This window comes from Hippopotamus amphibius, chromosome 2 (genome assembly GCF_030028045.1).
Source record: "Hippopotamus amphibius kiboko isolate mHipAmp2 chromosome 2, mHipAmp2.hap2, whole genome shotgun sequence".
NCBI lineage: Eukaryota > Metazoa > Chordata > Mammalia > Artiodactyla > Hippopotamidae > Hippopotamus > Hippopotamus amphibius.
The window spans coordinates 24986369-25007521 of record NC_080187.1 but is presented as its reverse complement, the minus strand read 5'-3'; the positions used below and the strand labels follow the sequence as shown (position 1 = coordinate 25007521).

At 43.0% G+C, this 21153-nt stretch overlaps 1 protein-coding gene across 4 annotated transcripts in view; it reads right to left on the bottom strand.

Annotated features, from left to right (window-relative positions):
• EPB41L4B (erythrocyte membrane protein band 4.1 like 4B) overlaps positions 1 to 21153 on the bottom strand; it is a 131784-nt gene that overhangs the window by 20939 nt on the left and 89692 nt on the right. For all 4 annotated transcript variants that reach the window (XM_057720890.1, XM_057720892.1, XM_057720894.1 and 1 more), the window contains exons 16-20: positions 16539 to 16753; positions 14273 to 14391; positions 8729 to 8854; positions 7828 to 7895; positions 5293 to 5391 (exon numbers count right to left, since the gene is read on the bottom strand). In XM_057720890.1, coding sequence (XP_057576873.1) covers positions 5293 to 5391; positions 7828 to 7895; positions 8729 to 8854; positions 14273 to 14391; positions 16539 to 16753 — 627 coding nt within the window. The remainder of the gene's footprint in view (positions 1 to 5292; positions 5392 to 7827; positions 7896 to 8728; positions 8855 to 14272; positions 14392 to 16538; positions 16754 to 21153) is intronic.

Here is a 21153-nt window from a genome sequence, read left to right as displayed (position 1 = left end):
GGAGGGCGGGGCAGCTGGGGCGGGGGCTCCCCAAACAGATGTCTACCAGATGTCCAGCTTACAGGAACCAATATATTGACCTTTAGCCAAAGCAAATTTGGGCTGGTTTTGTGTCACTTGCCAGGGGATGAAAAATTTTTTTATTATGAAAAAATATGTATAACCTAATATTTATCACTTTATCCATTTGTAAATTTACATTTCAGTGTCTCAAATACATTCACAATGTTGTATAACAACTACTTTATCTACATTCCAAACTTTTTTTAATCATCCTAACAGCAACTCTGTACTCACTGAACAACAGCTCCCCAGGGCCCCCTTCCTGCAGCTCCTGGTAACATTTGTTCTGCTGTTGGGGTTCAGGGTGGGCCACCCCCAAATATGCCACAATGGCATACTGATTTTTTTTTTAGGACAGAGTTGTTTTTATTTTAATAAAACTATATGGAGAAAAAACAATACTTTTTCTATAGAGCATTTTTTTGAAGACCCTGAAGGAAAGACTGAATTTCCACCATTACTGAAAATTTATTCCTGGAAACATCTGCAGGATTTTTTCATTAATAGGGCAAAAGATATTTTTACAATTAAACAAAATATGTATTAACTATGAGATAAATATCCTAGTTATGAAAATTTGCACTTTAAAAACAATTTAGGGTAATTTTCTCCTGTGGTATTTAGTAAGAAAAATTACTTTTTGGCATTTAAATTAGAAATCAATATTTATCAATATAGATTGTCCTGGTTTCCAAGAGAATACTGAAATTGTACTCAGGGCCTCAAGTTTTCTTCTTCTCTTCATGATGTCGAATTATAACCTAAAATGTTGCAAAAAGTTATTCCTTAATTTCTGACAGACTTTCTCCTTTCTGCTTGTTACATAGTATAAAGGTCTGTCATGTTGATTATTTTGAATTAAAGTTACTTAAGAAATAGCCAACACTCTGACCCCCCTCTCTGTCTCCCTGAAAGCAGGAAATAAATCTCTTGTGTGAAAGGTGTACTCTCTGCATCTGGAGGTAGAAGGACCTGTTTCTCACCAGAGATGGGGAATTCCAGCGAATAGGCTTGTATAAACAAACATTGTTACTTCTTTAAGATACTACACTAAGCCCAGACTCTGTTTAGATTCTTCACTAATTGAGCACCAAAAACCTAAGTTTCATTGTCCTGTTAATTCCTCACAAATTTATTGTTTCTTTGTCTAAAAAGTAGAAAAGCTGCCTGCTTTGGTCACTTCTTAGGTTTCATTTCTATAAGACCTCCATGTGCATGAGACAAAATTTCTTTATTTTTAACATGTCTTTTTATTTTATTATTAGTCCAGCCACAAAAACTCAAAAAGGGTCAAGGGGAAATTCCACACCCCTCCCCCACACGCTTTCTGTCTGGATGAATTTGACTACTCTAGATACCTCACAGAAGTGGAATTATATATTCTTCTGTATCTGGCTTATTTTACTCGCCATAATGTTTTCAAGGTCCATCCATGTCATAGCCTAAGTCAAATTTCATTCCTTTTATGGCTGAATAATATTCCATTGTATGGACAGACTATATTTTGTTTATCTCTTCATCTGTTGACGGACACTTGGGTTGTTTACACCTTTTAGCGATTGTGAATAGTGCTGTTATGAATACTGGTGTACAAACAACTGTTTGAGTCTTTGCTTTCAACTCTTTTGGACCGGAATTCCACTAGGAGTGGAATTGCTGAATTGTATGGTAGTTCTATGTTCAACTTTTTGAGGAACCACCAAACCAGGGGATGTTATTCTGAGTAGCCTCCCTTAGGAGGGTAAATATAAGACTTGTAGGAACCTACCGTTCTGAGCAAAGGGTGTAAAGACTGCTTTTGTGGCCTAACAGCAACCGTCCCTTTCGTGTGCTAAACTGGTTATACAGGAGGAGTTGGGCACAATTGTTTTGGGGCCAAGTAGCTCTGGTCTTCCACCCTCTCTGATCGAACGGGATGACCCAAGATGGAAAGGACACTAGACAGGAAGTCACCATGAGGCAGACATCAGGGTTGGTACCTGGAGCTCATCTCCAGGGCTTGACTTTGTGGGGAAGGCTTGACTTTCCACAAGAGAGGTCAAGGCTGGACACTCTTCCCATCTGATCATCCTGGCACAGAGCAGCACCATCAATCCCCCACTCTTGGCATGGGCAGTATTCTCGCAAACTTACAGAAAGTAAGACAAGTTCCCCATCCCCTGCCGCCAACCAGACTGCTGCCTGTTGCAGGAAGGGGCTAACTCAGGAGGCCCCAGATGCTCAAAGCCTGCACATTCCAAAAGAACCACTGGTCACTGACAAGCTCCTGAGAGGATCTCTGGCCCCTTGGAATAGGGGTGTTGGATAAGTGTGTCTTTGCACACCTAAGACCTTGGGCCATGCCAGATAGCTTATGCTATCAAATGTGGCTTATGATGAGCACCTGGTGTCTAAGGTAAATTCATGAAACATTTTAATAAGTAAATTTTTATGTAGTAGTATGATTCTTTGAAATAACTTATTTCTATTTTAACAGCATATATCCATAGAAAAGTGTCTAGAGTAATAGTCATAAATGTGAACCTTGGTTATTTTTGATGGTATGATTCTAGGGAATTAGTTCCTTTTCCCTTCGGACTTTTCTGTCTTGCCTGAATACTTTTAGATTTTTACACTATGTTTAAATACCTGGGAAAATTATATTTCTGGGGAAAATTAAGCAGCTCATAATTTCCTAAACATACCAGCTGATATCAGTATAAGATGATACTTCTACGGCCTTAACCTCTTTGCAGAGTTGCTTCTCCCTTTACTCTGCACACAGCAGCCACACTTTTCCTCCCTACATTGTATTTCGAGGAAAAGAACACAGCTGAGATTTTTGTTTATATCCTAAAAAGTAGCAGTTTGAAAACTTGTTCAGAGCACCTGAATATCATGATGCTTTGATGGAGTACCCTAAAACCCAAGCAGGCACACGTAATTCTGGCCTAGGAACTAGGAATACTGTAACCACTAAAAAGGGGACACACATCCCCACATCTCAAAAATAAAGATGCAGAATTATTTTGTGGGCAATGGGAAATCTGAGTTTTTCCAATCTGTATCCCATAACCAAGTGTTTATTAACTTTATCAATATCTGTGAGTGGAAGAGAAGAGTAAGGAAGTGGTAACCAGTGTCAACAATACAATAACTATTTATGAGATGAAAACCTAAAACTGGGAAAATCCCACCCGTCAATTTCGCTATTTACTACTGATGGGGAAAATGCTGCCATTCTTTGTCAAAGCAGAATACTTTGCAGTATCTTAAGAAATACACATGAAGTTAGAGGTTTGAAAAGGATTTCCTTAAAAGAGGCAATTTGGTGAGTTAGTTAAGTTTTCTTTCTTTCCAGGCCATGTATTAGTCATTGTTTCCAACGTGATTACATATCCCAAGTGGGTGATAATATTTTGAGTTTTGAAATGTAAAAGGAAAGGCTAATACTGCCAGCTGTATCCTCAGGGGAGCAGATTTTTTGCAGTTTAATTTGCCCCCTGAGATCATTAGGACTGTTAATTATTTGAATCTTACTCATTTTGGCTTCCCTGGGAAATACAGCTGCTATACTGTCCAGAAATTTCCATTAAGCCTAATGAGGTGGGATGTGTCTGCCCTGAAACTGCACTCCCCCTTCTTCTCCTTTTCATAAGGTGCAAGTGGCAGGCCAGAGATGGCTGTTTGAGAATTGCATCTGGAATTATGCTCCTTGTCCTATACTTTGTACTCTTAATACCTCTTAAACTTGACCTTTTCAGAGGTTTCATGTCCAAGAGAAGAAAGGAAGGAGAACTAACTCATCCTATAGACAGGTCCCTTGCTAGGGCTTTACCCATATTATCTCATGTTTACCCTTGGAAAATCCTCACTCATTTTACTGATGAAGGAGAGGTTCAAAGGAGAGGTTCAAAGCTCTTTCCCAAAAGCTTACAGGAGTAAACTAGAAGCCTTTCTAACTTCAGAGCCCCATGCTTTCCACTGCACCCAAAGCTCCCCCTGCAGCTCTCTGACCAATTATACAACCAGGCATCATGCCTGGGCCACAGCCAAGGTCAAGAAATTCTAACTACCACTATGATTATACTAATATACCAGCACCCTTACCGCAGCATTTACCTGTCTTCTTTGGGTTATAATTATTTGCAATCTGTCTTCCCTCTAATAAATTGTGAGTCCTTGAATGGGAATTGTCAAAGTCACTTTGGTCTTTCCCTACAGTACCTAGAATATCTCTGTGCACATGGTAGCCAAAAAAACTTCTGTCAAGCTGAACAGAAATGGACAGGTCCTAGTGGTTCTGGGACACTTTGGAATACGGCCCCTCCCACAGGAATACAAGCCCCTCCCACAGGAATACAGCCCCTCCTACAGCAATACGGCCCCTCCTACAGGAATACGGGCCCTCCTACAGGAATACGGCTCCTCCTACAGGAATACGGCTCCTCCTACAGGACTATGGCTCCTTCTATAGCTCAGGAATCAGCTTTGGCTCTGTGGACAGAAAATGCTACCATTTCACTAAGGCGCCATGGAGGCGGTATCCGATAAGGCTCCCCCTGATTCCCTTCTGCTACCTGTGCCCCTGGAGAAGCCTCTCCCCTTGAGTGTGGGCTGGATCTAGGGACTTGCTTCTAATGAACAGAACAGGGCAAAGTGATGGGCTGTCATTTCTGAGATTAGGTTATAAAAGACTGTGATGTTGCCTTCTTAGCACTCTCTCTGGCTCTTCCTGTGTGTCTTCTCTAATGGAGAAAGTGGGAGAGGGCCACATGACTAGCAACTAAGGGCAACCTCCAGCCAACAGCCAGCAAGCAATGATGTCCTCAGTCCAACAGCCCTCAGGAAACTGAATCCTGTTCCAAACTGCATGAACGAACCTTCAGATGAGACTGCAGCCCTTACCAACATCTTGAAGGCAGCCTTAAGAGACACTCTGACCCAGAAGACCCAGCTAAGCCATGCCCGAACTCCCAACCCACAGACGCTGTGAGGTAATAAATGTGAATTGTTTTAAGCCACTAAATCTTGGAGTAATTTGTTACACAGCAATCAATGAATACATACGCCAACCATGTCATGTTTCCAGGGAGAAAGATCCAGTCTCATTTTCACTTAAATGAGAAACAGACTGTATTTTGGGGATGGCTCTTTGGGAATGATGTGACGGGCTAAGACACATTTACAACTGGACATTTAACATCATCTTGGTTTTTATAATTGAAAAATTTGCAGCACAGAACTCACAAACTGTATTGTCTTGTTAACTTCCGCACTCGGGGAGGCTTGATTTCTGGCTTTTCCACAGCTGGTTGGGTAGTTTCCACACGTATAGGAATAGGACTTCTAGAGACACACCAGAAAAGCAGAACAACACCAACAAAAAGGTTTATGGTCTGGTTTTGGCTGTGGGGACTGCCTTCTCAGTTAATTTACACCTTAATAACACTGATTGTCAAGATATCCATTTTTTTTCTCCTCTTCACTCTACTTATTACATATAATTATTTTAAATTATTACATAAAAGCCAAAACCAAAAAAGTCACAGGGAAGAAAATACAGCAGGCAGGAACTAAAGAAAATTGGGGTACCACATAAAACTTCCCTGCCAAAGACACCCACTCCCAATATCAGGTTTTGGTTCATAACCAGGTTTTCCCAGTAAAACGAGTAAAGAGAAACCTGTGGGTGACCCGTTTTTACTTCCAAGTAATCTGGTAGCTATGTTATTTTAAATATAGCACAGAATATATTTTTAAAATAGAGAGATAAAGAATGATAGAGTTATTTCATGTGAAAATGTATAATCAGAAGACCTTTAAGACTTACTCTAAAACATTTTAATTCTATGTCCACGTGAAAATGTTAAAAAATTAAGTTTCATTTTTATATTTCCTCAAGAAAACATGCCAGATAACCAATGGAGTTACTCAAAACAGTGATTTTTAAGGAAATGCTTTTACACATTTTTGTACATGACTGATTTCACTTAAAAAACCAGAAATTACCTTCTGGGACCAAAGGGCATCAAAACAAACTGAGGTTCTCAGCAAGGGACCTCTAGCAAGTCACTTAACCCTCCTGGACCTCCGTCTTCCCCTCTATTCAGTGCCTAATATGGTGATACGTAGGTGGCCAGTGCCCAACAGATGTGTGTAACAGAAATACGCGAATGAGCAAACACAAAATTGGAGTCAACATAGTCTAGGTTCATAATTTTCTCAAGCTGGGACCCCAGCGTCAACTGAACGTCGTCCCCAGAAGAACACGTAGGTGAGCACATAACTTTGGTTGGGTGCCTGGAGAGCCTCAAGGAGGGGTTTACACTAAACCAGATGGAGGGAAGGCTTCCAAGGTGGGAGACAGAGACTCGGAACTGCTGCTGGGAAAGGTCCCAGAGGAAGAGCAGGGGATCCTGACTAGGGGGAAAGCAGGGGCCAGGGCATGAGGCACCTCAGGAAGAGCTGTTCACACTGCAGGCAAACGCAGACCCTGAGGGTTTTCGGCATCAGTTCTTAGAGTGGCATTTTAGAGAGGCCCTTAGAGCAACCTGCTGGTGAGAGCAGGCCAGATGGGAGCATCTTAGGAGACTTGAGTAGTGGTTAACCAGGATGAGAAACGGTAAGGGCTGGGGGCGGGCCAGGAAGAAGGTCATGAAGAGGAGAGGGTAGATGTGGGTGATAACACAGAAGTCCAATTGGCAAGACTTGGTGACCGATTAGATGAGGGCATGAGGTAGGAAAAGGTCAAGGACCCCCAGGCCTCAGGTCTGGATAACAAAACAAGCAGGTGACAGTGCCATTAACCAAGATAAGAAAACTGGTGAAGGGACAATAGGGTAGGGTGGGAAGAGATGAACTGAGTTTCGAGACGTCCAAGAGGCAGCTGGATATGTGTCTCTGGAGTAAGAGAAATTTATATGGGGAACATGGACTAGGCATCATAAGATGATATAGAGAAGTATTTTTATTTTTAGCATCAAGTATAAGAATTCCCCAGAGTAGTGGTTCCTAGGTCACATGGGGTACTTTTTGAAATTCTGTTCCTGGGCTCTTCCCACCACAATCCCTACCCCACCTCCCACCAAAGGTTCTGAAAAGTCTGGAGTAGGACTTGAGTCTCTGGTTTAATAAGATACTGAGGCAGTGCTCCTTGGACCCATTTTAGGAAACTCTATCCTAGGGAGACCCCATCAGTGTTAGTCGACTGCCAAGGTGTCAATGGGACTGCCATGATCTACAGTTTGTAACTCACTTGGGCTGAGAGGGGAAGAGTGTCTGCTTTCTAGGAGATCAGGAAAGGAAGGTTTTCCTCTGGGTTTGGATTGGTGGTGGCCTGGAGGCTTTAAAGAACATTTGTGGTTCTAGTACTTCAAGGAGCTCAGATAAGGAGCATGCGAATAGATGGCGGGAAGAGTGATGAACTGAGCTGGGACAGTGAGCAGAAACCAGGTCATAAAGGTCTCCCTCTTCTCTGTTAAGGAGCCTGGACTCCATCATGACTTTAAGCAGGGGAATGACAAGGTCAGATCTACATGCCTGAGAAGCAACTCAAGTGATTTCTTTGTTAGTACAGCAGGTAGAAATATTAAAACAGAGTAAGTGGCATTTTTGAGGCATAAAGGAAGTTGTTTATGACACTCTTTTTCTCTCTCTTCAGGTTCACATTCTTTCAGTGTTCTTTTTCCTCTCTATTTTATTAGCAAATGCCCTCATGAGTAATGTTCTGAGGATAATGTTGACGGTACTGTTGTTTCCCCATTCAAACAAGAACCAACAGACCTTACATTAGCGTCCTGAAGACTAGATTTCTTATTGATATTTACAAATGTTGATTCCTCTTTTCCAACCTGTTAAAGAAGAGAGGCAGGTTAGTCAAAACTGAATATCTTGGCATGCAAAACTGTTTCCAAGTCTCCTACATTCAAAGGATTACAGAAATGTGAAGGTGTATCAAAGAGATAGATCATCAAGTACTCAGTCAATAACAAAATTTTCCAGTGTTTATTTAATTTAACAAAAAAAAAATGTTTTCTTGAGTCATTCCCCATCACAGGGATTAACAATCATTCAAATAAAATCAATGCTTCCATTCACACTCTTACTGAGCACCTGCTATGAGCCAGCTCATGACTGAATGAGAAAAGGATGGTGTGGGAAAAGCCAAAACCACAGTTTAATCCCCCACCTCACATTTTAGATCAGGAATAATAAGCAGCTCTGTGCTCACATAGATAGCACTTACAGCTTACAAAAGAGTTTAGAATCTGTCCTTTCACATGAGTGTAACAACCCTGGGAGGAATTACATCATATGATTTTGATAGAAGCCTTGTCCTCCTCTCTCTGGTGAGTCCCATAAATAATGATGGGAAAGGAAGGGACACCCACTCAGCCAGCCAGGCCAGCTGAACACACATTGGAGGTCAACAGGAGATGTAGCAGCCTGTGGTCCTCAGACCCACCACAGCGTACAGAGCTGGCCCTTTCACTTACCCAGTTATAACTACACCGGTTAATAACTCTTTATATTAAAAGTTCTATTCACATAACAGGTGTGGTTCCTATCTCCTGGCTGGACCCTGACTGGCACAGCATCTCAGTCATAGACTGCCTCTTTCTTCTACGTGACACAGAGGAAATCCTGCAGCGTAAAATCAAAGGCTTGTACACACAGCGCATACCTGGGCACTTGCTCGGGAAGCGTTCTCCAGCTGGGCTTTCAGAATGTTACACTTCACATGGTCAGCCACGGGCGAAGGCAAAAGTGGGGTCTGAAGAGTCTTCTCAGAAACTTTTTTTTCTTCAGCCTGAGATGAACCCAAAATATATGCAACAGATTGTAAACAAAGAACTAAGAAAACATATACATTAATCTTTCCCATCAATCATCACTGCAAATTACCCAAAGATGTAAACACATAGACAAGTGTGTCACTAACTCCTTATGTCTGTACCAGTGCTTTTACTATTTGCAAAGGAGTCACAAGCACATCCTCTCATTCTCAGGTGAAGCAGGGAGAAGTTGTATTAGGAAGCCCATGAGTCCGAAGATGGGGAAGGTCCAAAAAGAAGAGACTCTTCCATATTCACGCAGGTAGAGCCAGTGGCAGAACCAGGACTCTCGTTCCGAGTTTCCTACACCCTCGGGTGCAGTGCTATTTCCCCTGTAACTGCTATTTCTTACATATAAAGACTCAATTCTGTGACTTGTTGGGTCAAGAGAAAGAGTACAAAATACTCATTGGTATGTTTACAATAATCTTGCTGAAAATTGTGATTCTCAATGAGAAATTTGCATCTACGTTTCCTCATTGTAGAGTGTCTCAGACTTCAATAATCTGGAACCACCTTTCCTATTTCTACCATTTCTCATGTATTAACTAAACATATTTCATACAATCCAGTTAAGGTGGATTACCCCAGGACTACCTATTTTAAGTGTGTCCTAAGCAATAATATCTTTGAAATCATAGACTTGGTGGCTATTATATTTATTATAACGTAAATTATGATAATTACGGTAACTATTAAGAACTACTCATCCATGTATATAATTTGAAATCATCTTTGACGGTACACACATCACACTCTGGGAAGTAATGTCTTACTGTTAAGCACGCCTATTGTGGTCATTGCATATCCCAGTGCTAATATGGTGCTCAGCACATAGCAGGTACTCAATAAATGTCTACTGAAGAAGATTATAATAATATATAATTATTATTCGAAGATATATATTTAATAAGAAAGATACGAGGCCATATGATTTCTAAAAGTTGATTTAGTGACATCAGCACTTAATATGGTACGTTAGCCACAATATACCTGGGCAAGAACAAAATATTCTAAAGGCTTCCAATTCTGCAAGTTCCAAAATTAATCTCATTCACTAATTCAAAAGTCCTATTGAGCACCTTGATACATATAGTAGGGGTATTATGAAAGCCCCAGAGGAAGCTTAGGGCAATTGGCTGGTTGACGTCATTGAATAAAGAAAAGAGGGCAGAGAATGCAGTTTCCCAGCGGGACTGCCAAACATATGGAGGGAATTTGGTAGAACAAGATGAACCCAGAAATTTCACAAAACAGTAAAATAAGCAGAGACAGAAGACCTGGATTCGAATCTCAGCTCTTTCCTTTATTAGCACCATAAGAAAAAAGATAATGATGGTGGTCGTGGTGGTGATGGTGATGGAGGAGAAGGAGGGGTAGGAGGGCTGGGGGAGGAGGATTTCATATGCATGTTTCATTGAATCCTTTCATTTAACCATTCCATTTGAAGGTGGATACTATCACCATCCCCATTTGATAGATGAGAAAAACAAAGCAGAGAGATGGCAAGTCACTTGCCCAAGGTCACACAGGAAGTACATAGGAGAGCCAAGATTCACAGCCAGGACTGGGTGACTCCAAAGCTTGAGCCCCTGACCACCCAGGCACACTGGTTCCCCTTAACCTCACTGAGGCTCAGTTTCTTTCTTCATAATATTATCATGACAATCACATGAGAAAAAAGATCCGAATGGCACTTTCACATTAGAGTCTTTGGTTAGAAAAAATATGTATAACCAAAAAGAGAGCATCAGATATGAGGACACTAAGCCTTCAAGTTGAGTATAAAGAAAAGAGACTGTTTTGAATGGAGTCAGGATCCTAAGAGACTTAGTATTCTCTAAAACAAAACAAAAAAGTAACATATTTATTATTTACAGTATAGTTTTAGGATAACTTATCTTGCATATGTAAATCCTGTTACATTAAGATAATTGTTTAATACTAGCATAGGTGTTTTCACTGGTGTATGAAGAGTTAATTTTTTAATTAGATTTAATGTTTTTTGGAATGATATGCTGGAATACAAGAACTGAACTGGTTCTAAAGCCCATTCGAAGTTTTTGACAATTGCTTAAGGGGATATACTGACAGTAATGACCGAAGATCTACTATAAAAAAAAACTGAATGCTGCTAAAATAAGAGTGAGAATTTAGCATTGATTTCCCCCTTGAGTTTAGTAATTCTAAACTGCTTTTGGGATATAAAATTCAAGCTGGCTTGTCCTGAAAAGCAGGAGCTACTGTGCAGCTCTATAACTTGACTCAGGTGAAGACCAATATAAATTTTGGAAAATTTGAGTATTATCACATGTTTGTATAAAAGGCATCTCTATGAAGGACAAATGTGGATTACAACAAGACCACGATTCCAGCCTGGAGGATGGCTCCAAGAATGCTGTGCTCTCTCTTGCATGACCATATTTTGTATTTTACATTCAACTTGAATTGTGGAAAGAGGCTTTATCATTCAATATGGAAATACAGACTTCAAAATGAATGATAATTGGGCTTTGATATTACTATACTTCGAAACAGTCCTTCTGTTTGAGGATGTCATTTGGGGATAAAGAAATGATCAGATGCAGTTTTCAATTGTTGAACAAACTGTTTACACATTTGAAATCTGATGAGATTTAAATTCCTGTGATAATTTTGGGTACAATTTTGGAATTGGGCAACGAAAATGTCTTCGCACCATTAACATATCCAAACCTTAGAAGAATCAGAGGATTCTTGAGACTGGAAAAAAACCTTAGAAGCCTTCAAAACCATTGGTTCCCAATTGTGGTATCATGATAAATTGTGAGGATTGTCTTATTAATGATAGAGAATCACAGTGTGAAGTAATATACTTTGCTTATGCATTAGGACAAAGTCAAGGTTATCTGACATCACTCTAGCCTACTTGCTCACTGATGCATTTCTTCAAGTGGAGGAGAAAAGAGGGGTATTATTGCTTGAGTGCCAGGGAAATGCTAAATATCTCACAGCTGTCTCAACTGCATCTTAACCCAGAGCAAGCCACTATTGTTGATGTCCCACTATTATTCATGCAACTACAAATTACCTAGAGCTTGTGAGTTCTCTGCTACTGTATGCTCTACATCCCTGCAAAATATTTTTGGATTTTGCTGAACTCCAGGTAAGCCCCTGTGAAAACAAGATATAATGTGGACTGCAGGAGAAAAGTTGATGGTCAAGAGACTAAGAGAGAGAAGACCAATGCAGGGGCACATAACCCATTAGGCTGACTCCCAACACCTAGCAGAGGTCTGCTCAATAAAGACATGTTGCTTGAAAGAATATAAATGCCATCCTGCAGGAGGAATTTTTTCCAGCTGGCTATCAGGGAGGGGAGTATCAAAGAAAAAGCAGGTGAACAGGGTCTTGAACTTGGGACCCATTAGTGATCAGAGGGACTTTAGGCTGCCCTGCTGGGGTGTGGGCATGCAAGGGAGTGGAGGGTCTTCTGAGAAACCCTGGACGTCTAGTGCAGGCTAGAGGGATGTCTGGGGTGGAGGAACAGCCCCGATAGGAGGTATAAACTTCCCATGTTCACCATGCAGGTAAGGATGGGGAGCTTTCCAGGCCAGATCTTCCCAATTCTTCCTATTTCTTCTTATAAAGGGGCAAAGCTAAGCATTAGCGTGGAAAAAAAAGGACCCATGGTAAAGACGATTCCTATGGGGATTTCAAAAATTAAAATATGTGTGCAACAGTGGATCTCAACCAGGGGCGACTTTGCCCTTCAGGGGACATTTGGCAATACCTGGAGACAATTTTAGCTGTCACATCTGGATGGGGGGTGCTACCAGCCTCTAGCAGGTAGAGGCCAGGGGTGCTGCAAAACATCCTACAATGCATAGGACAGCCCTGCCACAACACTATCAGGCCAAAACATCACTAGAGCCTATGCTGAGAAATCCTGGTGTAGAAAGTGAAGAAGCAGGTTGGATGGCCAAGGGCACTGGACCAGGAGCTGGGAGCCCAAGGATTCACCACGGCTCTGTGACCTTGAGAAAACCATTTCCCTTCCTCTGGTCTCAGATGTTGAAAAAGTTGGACTAAATGATAGACTGAATTTAGCACCAGCTTTCTATAGTTCTAAGATAAAACTTGGCTTTTATAAGGCTGCCCATTTGGATATAAGAACAGGTCTAGCCAAAAGAGAGCCTGGCTTCTGCCCTGTCCCTTCCTCCACCGCCCTTCCTACTTTAATCCCTCCCTTCCTTCCATTAGCAAACAGCTACTGAACATCGACGACGTGCCAGGTACTGTCTGAGTGAGACAGAGCATGCTATCGATTGAATTGTGTTCTCACCAAATTTATATGTTGAAACCCCAACCACCATTGTGATGGTATTTGGCATAGGGCCTTTGAGAAGTAATTAGATTTACAGGAAGTCATGAGGGTGGGGCCCTCATGATGGGATTAATGGTTTTTTTGTTTGTTTTTTTAATAGCTTTAATTACATATTTAAATTAGACTTCTCAACTTTTTTTAAATTAATTAATTAATTAATTTTATTGGCTGTGTTGGGTCTTTTTTGCTGCGCGCGGGCTTTCTTTTAGTTGCAGTGAGTGGGGGTTACTCTTTGTTGCGGTGCGTGGGCTCCTCATTGCCGTGGCTTCTCTTGTGGCGGACCACGGGCTCTAGATGCGTGGGCTTCGGTAGTTGCAGCACATGGGCTCAATAGTTGTGGCTTGTGGGTGCTAAAGCACAGGCTCAATAGTTATGGCGCACAGGCTTAGTTGCTCTGCGGCATGTGGTTTCTTCCTGGAGCAGGGATCGAACCCGTGACCCCTACATTGGCAGGTGGATTCTTAACCACTGCACCACCTAGGAAGCCCAAGGGATTAGTGGTTTTATGCCAAGAGGAAGAGAGAAAGAGCCCTCTCTCCTGGCAAGTGAAAACACAGTGAGAAGGTGACCAGCTCCAAGCCAGGAAGAGAACTCTCACCAGGGAACCAAATCACCCGGCACCTTGATCTTCAACTTCTCAGCCTCCAGATCAGTGAGAAATAAACATCTGTTGTTTCAGCCACCAGCTCTATGGTAGTTTGTTATAGCAGCCTATGCAGACTAATACAGAGGGGTAAAAATGGAAAGAGGTAAATGTGGAACTTTTGGTTAGAAGGATGGAAAGACCGCTAAGAGATCCAGCCTGTTGGGCCTCAGCACTGGGGACAGCCCCTAGTGCTGTAATCCACCCAAAAAATGTAAGTGAATTTCTGCTCCTAAGAGACATGCTGAGCTGAAATGTCAGGAAAGGTTGAGTACAAATCCCTCCAAGACAAAGGCACACAGTTTAGGAGGCAGGCAGGGTAATAACGAGAGGTTTGAGTGAACCCCAGGTCCACGTTCATCACCCAGCTCTGGTCCTCGGCACCTTATTTATGTTGATGTGCAGAGCAGGCCAGGGTCCAGCAGCCTTCACAGTTTCCAGTTCCAGCTTCTTTAGATGGGCAGCAGCTTCGCTGAACAGGGCAGGTGCTCCCGGACTCAGTTCTGCAAGTGAATAAGGAAAGGTTGAAAGGGCAGAGAGATATAGGTGCTACAAGACTCTTGCCAGAGCATGGTCCCCAGTGCCTTTCTGCCTGGCTCCTCCTCTGGCAACTTGAATCCCTCAAGAACGCACTAAGAGATGGGGTGCGAGAACACTTAAGGTCAAGGTTTCAAGGCCTAACTCCCCCATATAAGAGCTGGGTGACTCTAGGCAGGTTACTTTACCTCTCAGAGCCCCTGAGCCATTTCCAAATGAAAATAAAATTACTTACCTTGCAGGGTTGCTGTGACTATTAAGTGAGGTAATTTATGTGCAAATGCTTTATTAATGGAAAAGCACTATGCAAATTGGAAAGATTAGTGTTCAGGCTAACAGGCATATGAATATGCTCTTAAAAACCATGTTATGTTTCTAAAATCAAATTCGTTGATTTTGATTTCTGTACGTTGGATTAGTTCACCACCACTCCTGCCACTAGCTTGTTTTTATCCATTAATACATTAAATATTCATTAAATATTCAATATTCATTACATATTAAAGTTTGTGCCAGGTATTGATAGCAACTGGGAGCTGGGAAGCTGGAATAAAGAGCTGAATGAGACCAATTCTAGTCCAGTAGGGGAGACAAACACCTGTGCAGATTCTCCAAATAAGAGTGACCAAAGATTTATTTAATTGTATAGGAGTAAGAGGGAGGGCACTCCAAAGCCAGGAATTGGGGAAGGGTGTTACAGAAAGTTTCATTGACAACCTTTGAGCTGGTTCCCGAAGGATGTATAGGAGTTCACTAAGGCTGGAGAAAAGCATTCCAGGCAGAGGGAACAGCAGGTGCAAAGGACAGAGCTGGGACATGGCATGGTGTTTAATGAGGGGAGAGGAGTTCCGTGTAGCTAGAGAGTAGTGAGGAGTGTGGGGGAAGCCTGGAGACCTTGGCAGTGGCCAGGCTGTGAAGGTCTGTGTGTGGCCATGCTCAGAAAGGCTGGCTTTATCCCAGGACAGTGACGCACCATGGAAAGGGCTTAAGGCGTTTGGTCAGAGCTATTTGGTGAGTGCTCTTGCTTCAGCAGGTGCTATTTGGTGAGTGCTCTTGCTTCAGCAGCTACAATTTGGAGACTGCACTTGAGGAGGTACCCTATAGAGGCCTGTTATAGTTGTCCAGATACAAAAGGATGAGACCTGGCCGAGGGCAAGGGCAGTGTGGACAGTGATGAAGGGACCAACTTTTCAACACCACGTTGATGATGAGTTCCCATCTCTAGCTCCGCAAACCCAGAATTGCTACCTGTGGTCTACAGGTGAAGGCTTAACAGCTCATCCTTTTCACCAGCCCACAGAATCATGAAATAGCAAAGCTAGAAGATTCCTTGGCCACCATCTCAATACCCTCCACCTCATTCCATAGATGAGAAAACCAAGGATCCAACAGGAGTCTTGGCTCAACAGTGAGAACTGGAATCGAAGCCTCTTGACTCTCGCCTCTGCCTTGGCACTTTTTCAAACCATATGTGACAAAGAACAAGTTCTTCCCCCACCTCCTGTCACAGACCAATACTTTGGTAAAATATAATAAAAATGATTTTCTAGAAAAAGAATAGTCATACAAAATCCAAGTCCACATTTTTAATTAGTTTTAACATATAAAATTACTCTGTCATGTTGCTAGAAACATTTCTAATTTGCTTACTCTCCATTTCCGTAACTTCTCTCACTGGGGCCTTTAACAATGCGCACTAGATCTACTTGACTCTCAGAAACGTGGGATGTCAGAAATGGGACAGAATGGACTTTCATGTGGTTGGGAATGAGAGATTCCAGCCACCTCATTCCCGCCTGTCTCTGTTCCATTGCTTGAGCCAGTGCTGGATACAGCAGAAGCAGAGAACCAGCATGGAATGAGGGGGAGAGACATTTGCTCCCTTGTATCACAGGGAGCTGGTAAATCGCAGCTTTGCTGGTAAACCATAAGCTCTAAGTCACCCCTGCCTAATGCACAAGGCTCTTGTCTGCTCTCGCCCAGACCGGGTCACCCAGGGTAGACATGACCACTGTTCTGAGCTGTACTGCAAGGGGCTGTCTTGAGCATCCAGGAAAGCCACCCACGCCCTGCAGCATCACTCCCCCACCCTGCCCCCTACACCCCTACTCACTTGTAAGGGATTTACTGCTGGAGTTTGGGGACCTGGAAGGCCCCTCCTTGTTCTCCAGGGTCAGCGAGAGGCCATAGTTCGTGTGGTGCTGGTGCTGGTGGTGGTGATGGTGGTGCCTTCCTGAAGCTTTGGTGGCAAACGGTGTGCCCCCATTCTCCTCGAGGCCAAAAGGCAGCCGGTCAGAGCTGCTGAGCCCTGGGGAAGGGAGCGGGTAGCTGTGGAGGGTGTCAAAGTCAGGATTTAGAAAAGCAGAGACTCTTGATATTCCTGTCCGTACTTTAAAAGATGTTCTCCGAGCATTGAAAACCAAGCGAAATAGGTTCGACAAATAGATCCACAGGGTTATTGTAGAACAGGACACAAAGGCAACACTGCACTCAAAGGAAAAGCAGAAAGTGGAAATTTGTATCTATACGAGATGTTAACCCTTAAAAAAAATTCTTAAGTTTGAAATTAAATAATTTCTATTTTAAAAAAAGACATCGTCTAAATGGGAGGAGGAAATCGAAGGCAATCATCAAATTAAAAAATGATGTGTTAAACATCCCACGACAAGATCATGATAGAAACTAGAAGTCTTGGCATCACTTTCTCTTCCTCTCCTTCTCCATCACCCCTACCAGGCAGAAAGCACCTGTTAATGTTACCGCTACAACATCTTCTAATTCCAACTGCTCCTCCTGGTATTATTGCCCTAAGGCTCTTGAAACAGATTCCCAAAGCTTTTCCAGCCTTTACTCCTCCTTCAGCCCATCTTCCACAGAGCAGTAGCCAGACAGCTGTTCTGATTATGTTCTAGAGCGTGGCACTCCACCCTGCAGGAGCTTGAATACCTCTCTGTTACTTGTGATTCTTAACCATTTTAAGATAGAGAACCCTTTGGAAATCTGAGAAAACCATGGATCTTCTCTGCAGAAAAAGGCACCAAGACACAACATTTCACACTTAATTTCGGCCCGCTATAGCCCCTCCGTGGAAAAACCCCAAATTCCTTTATATATCACTCAAGGCCCACTGTGATCTTGTCCCATTCTCTTTTCAGCTCATCTCCTGTTATATTCTTCTCTACACCCCAGTCCTTCCCATCCTGGTGCCTTTCACCTCTTTCTGTCCCCCAAGTCCTTCCTCATCCCTAAACCCAGCTAAAATACCCTTTCCTCCAGGAAGACTTCCAGGCTTTAAGATCCAGATCAAAGGTCGCCTGCTCACACCCCTAAGCAGAGCTAACCCCTCTTTCTTCCCATTCCTGTAGACCAGATTTCTACTGCCTATTCCACTCTGTCTTCAAGGAGCTCACACCTCGGGGTAGGAAAGTCTGTCATTCAACCAGTTACAATCACACTAGAACAAGCCACTAAGGGAGCGCAGAGGCAAAGGCAACTAGCTTTCCTGGGGCTGGTGAAGGTGTTGGGCAAGGAATCATGGGGCGAGGGGTATCAACTGGGGGATACAGTCAAGTTCCGGTGGACATTTTTGAAACAGAATCCTTTTTCTTACAGGAAACCACATTTCTTGTGTTTGTATGAGGTTGATATTTCCCCTCAGGGTGGGCCAATCAGACTTCTCTCTCCTTCTAGGCAGAGTGACTTATTCTGGGATATGATCCAATCAGGGACAATCAGAGTTTCCTGTCGGTATAACATACGGAAACAGAGAGAAAGGTCTCTCCTCCTTTTTAAGAGTCAAACAGGGCCTTGTTGTGACTCTTATGGGTCCTAAGCACTCTGGCCTTCATCTCTTCTCTATAAAAGAATGAAAATTATATTTTATGACTGCATTTGTATAAAAACAGGGAAAGCAGGAGGGAGAAAAAATATATTATCAGATACCAAACCATTTTCTTCAACTAAAAGTTCATTTTTTTTTTTCTTCTGACTTTAAAAGAAATGAAACCATTTTTGTGGGCCCCTAAAACTGCATCTACTGTGCCACAGGGATAAGTCAGAGTTGGCTGTGAGGATAAGTTGAGGCTACTCATGACCATACTCCTTGGACACAAAGGAGCATCTGTGGGAAGTGGCCAATGCACAAAGGGAGACAAGATAAGTAGAGGTTAAAGCTAGATGGAAAGAAAGAAAAAACCCTAATGGTATCATTTGAACCCCTGGTTCCAGCCATGCCTGAGGCTGGTTCTACCACTCACCTTTTTAATTCCAAGGCCCCATAAATTCTATTCATTTACTTATTTTTGCTTGATGGGGTTGGGTTTCTTTCATTTATAACTTACATGCTCTAAAGCAGTGAAGGTGTGTTATCTTGTTACTGCTTTTTGTTTATTTGTTTTGTGGAATGTCTTTCAAGTGAGAAGGTAGAAATGGCTATTTCAGGCCTAAGGACTAGTATGAGCAAAGGAATGACAGCTGAAAGAACAGGATGGCTGGAGAGGGGGTGAGGAGTGGGAAGAGTTTAAGCAAAGACGTGACATGACTGGAGTTCTTTTAAAAAAAGTTCATGTTGAGGGCTTCGTGGAGGACAGATACCCTTGTCTCTTCATTAGAAGACAATGTCCCAGGCACTGGGCTACCTATTTTATATTAAATATCCCATTTTATGGTACTGATGAACCCAGTGACAGGGCAAGAATAAAGATGCAGATGTAGAGAACGGACCTGAGGACACGGGGTTGGGGGCGAAGGGGAAGCTGGGACAAAGTGAGAGAGTAGCGTTGACATATATACACTACCAACTGTAACAGAGATAGCTAGTGGGAAGCTGCTGCATAGCACAGGGAGATCAACTCCATAATGGGTGATGACTCAGAGGGGTGGGAGAGGCAGGGTGGGAAGGAGTCGAGGGAGGGGATGCGGGAATATATGTATAAATACAGCTGATTCACTGTTGTACAGCAAAAACTGGCACAACAGTGTAAAGCAATTACACTCCAATAAAGAGCTTAAAAAATATCCCATTTTATACATGTAGAGACTTTACATAACATAATTGGTGCTCCATAAATATTTGATGAAAGGAAGGAAGGGAAGGCGGGAGGGAGAAAAGGAAAGGAGCAGGGAGAGAGGGAGGAAGGATGAATGAAGCTGGAGCTGGGATGTGACAACAGGGATGTGAACGGCAAAGCCCGTGGGCATTATTTTCCTGTGTCTCAAGTATGTTGAAAATAACATCTGTCCTAAGGAGGCACAGAGACTGGGAGCTCAGAACAGAGAAAATTCCCCACAGCCTGAGAGGCTTCACAACTCAAGGCTCATCTTCCACCCCATCCTCCTTCCACACTGCTGCCAGCCTATTTAAGGTCTGAATGGGCACCGCAATACTCTAGCCAGCAGAGACAAACCAGAGAAATATTGAAAGGAGGACACTGACAGCATGGGGGTATTGGCGGGATTTGAGAAGGGGAGAACCCAGAGACATGGAGGGGTCAGAAAACTGAATTTCTCAGCCTGGAGGACCAGGCAAATGGCATGCCATTAGCTAAAAAAAGGAAGTTGGGAGTGAAGGCTGCTTGGAAGAGGGAAAACTATGATTGAGCTTCACATGGGCTACACTGAATGTGAGGATGAATTACACCCAAGAACCAAGATGTCCTATAGCAGAGACCTGGTGTACATTCAGGGCTGCAGGCAGTGTTGGAAAGTTCTGAGCGAGAATTTCTGAGGAATGGTAAATAGACATCATCTCCCCTGCCAACTCCAACTGATTCTCACTCTCTGCTTGGAAGGTAAGATGAAAAAGGATTCCGAGGTTGTGCCCAGCTCAGGAGGAAAGAGTGCTGTGATTGATTAGTGATGTCTGCCACAGAGCTGGAATGAAGCAGTAGTACCATGTACCTCCTCGTCTTTCCAAGTTAAAAGTGTGTGGTTTTTTTAAATCTCCAGGAAACCCAGAGTGAAAAGTTAAACAGGGATATTAGTATGTGTGCAGGGAGTAATAAAATGTATTTAACACCATGTGTGATTTTTCGCTTTACAGTGACTTACGGGGAAGACTGAGAAAGAGACAAATAGGAGGAAACAGATGAGGGTCAGAGCAGCTGCCTGGATCTCTCAGGGTAAGAGTTTCTAGAAGACCAAAGGTTCCTAAGCGGGCGTGGAATGACTTGGGTGCTTTCTCAGCTCACACACACGGAGGACCATCCTGGAAGTCCTTACTTACGGTGCTGTGGGGACTGTGGGTCTATTAAGGAAACCACTGCTCCTGGCCTCATGGACTGTTCCCTGCAGAACTCTAGGAGGTGATGTTGACATCAACTATGATGTAAATGGCATCCACTGGAGTTGTGCATCTGTCCTGTCCACAGGAACCTCAGAGGGTCGAGCACTCAGCAGCCCATGAGCCTTGGGGCCCAATGGCTAAGGTTCAGGAGAAGAGGCCAGCTCTTTGCTCACCGTCAATAGAGACAAAGGTTCAGGCATTCTGGAAAGGAGATCACAAGTCCTGGTTTTCAGAGGATGATGGAGGAGGGTGATGTAGGCCTTAGCCTCTGTTTCCACGAGCTAGCACTTGAGAAGGATCCGGTGTAGAAGAAGGGGACTGCTGTGTGCCTAGCATGTGCCAGGAGATTTAATGGTTAACTTTTACAGTTACCCTGCAAGGAAGCTGGTGTCACCTCCTTTTACAGTGGGAGTTAGTGAAGGTGAGTAAAGTGCCCCGTTAGTAG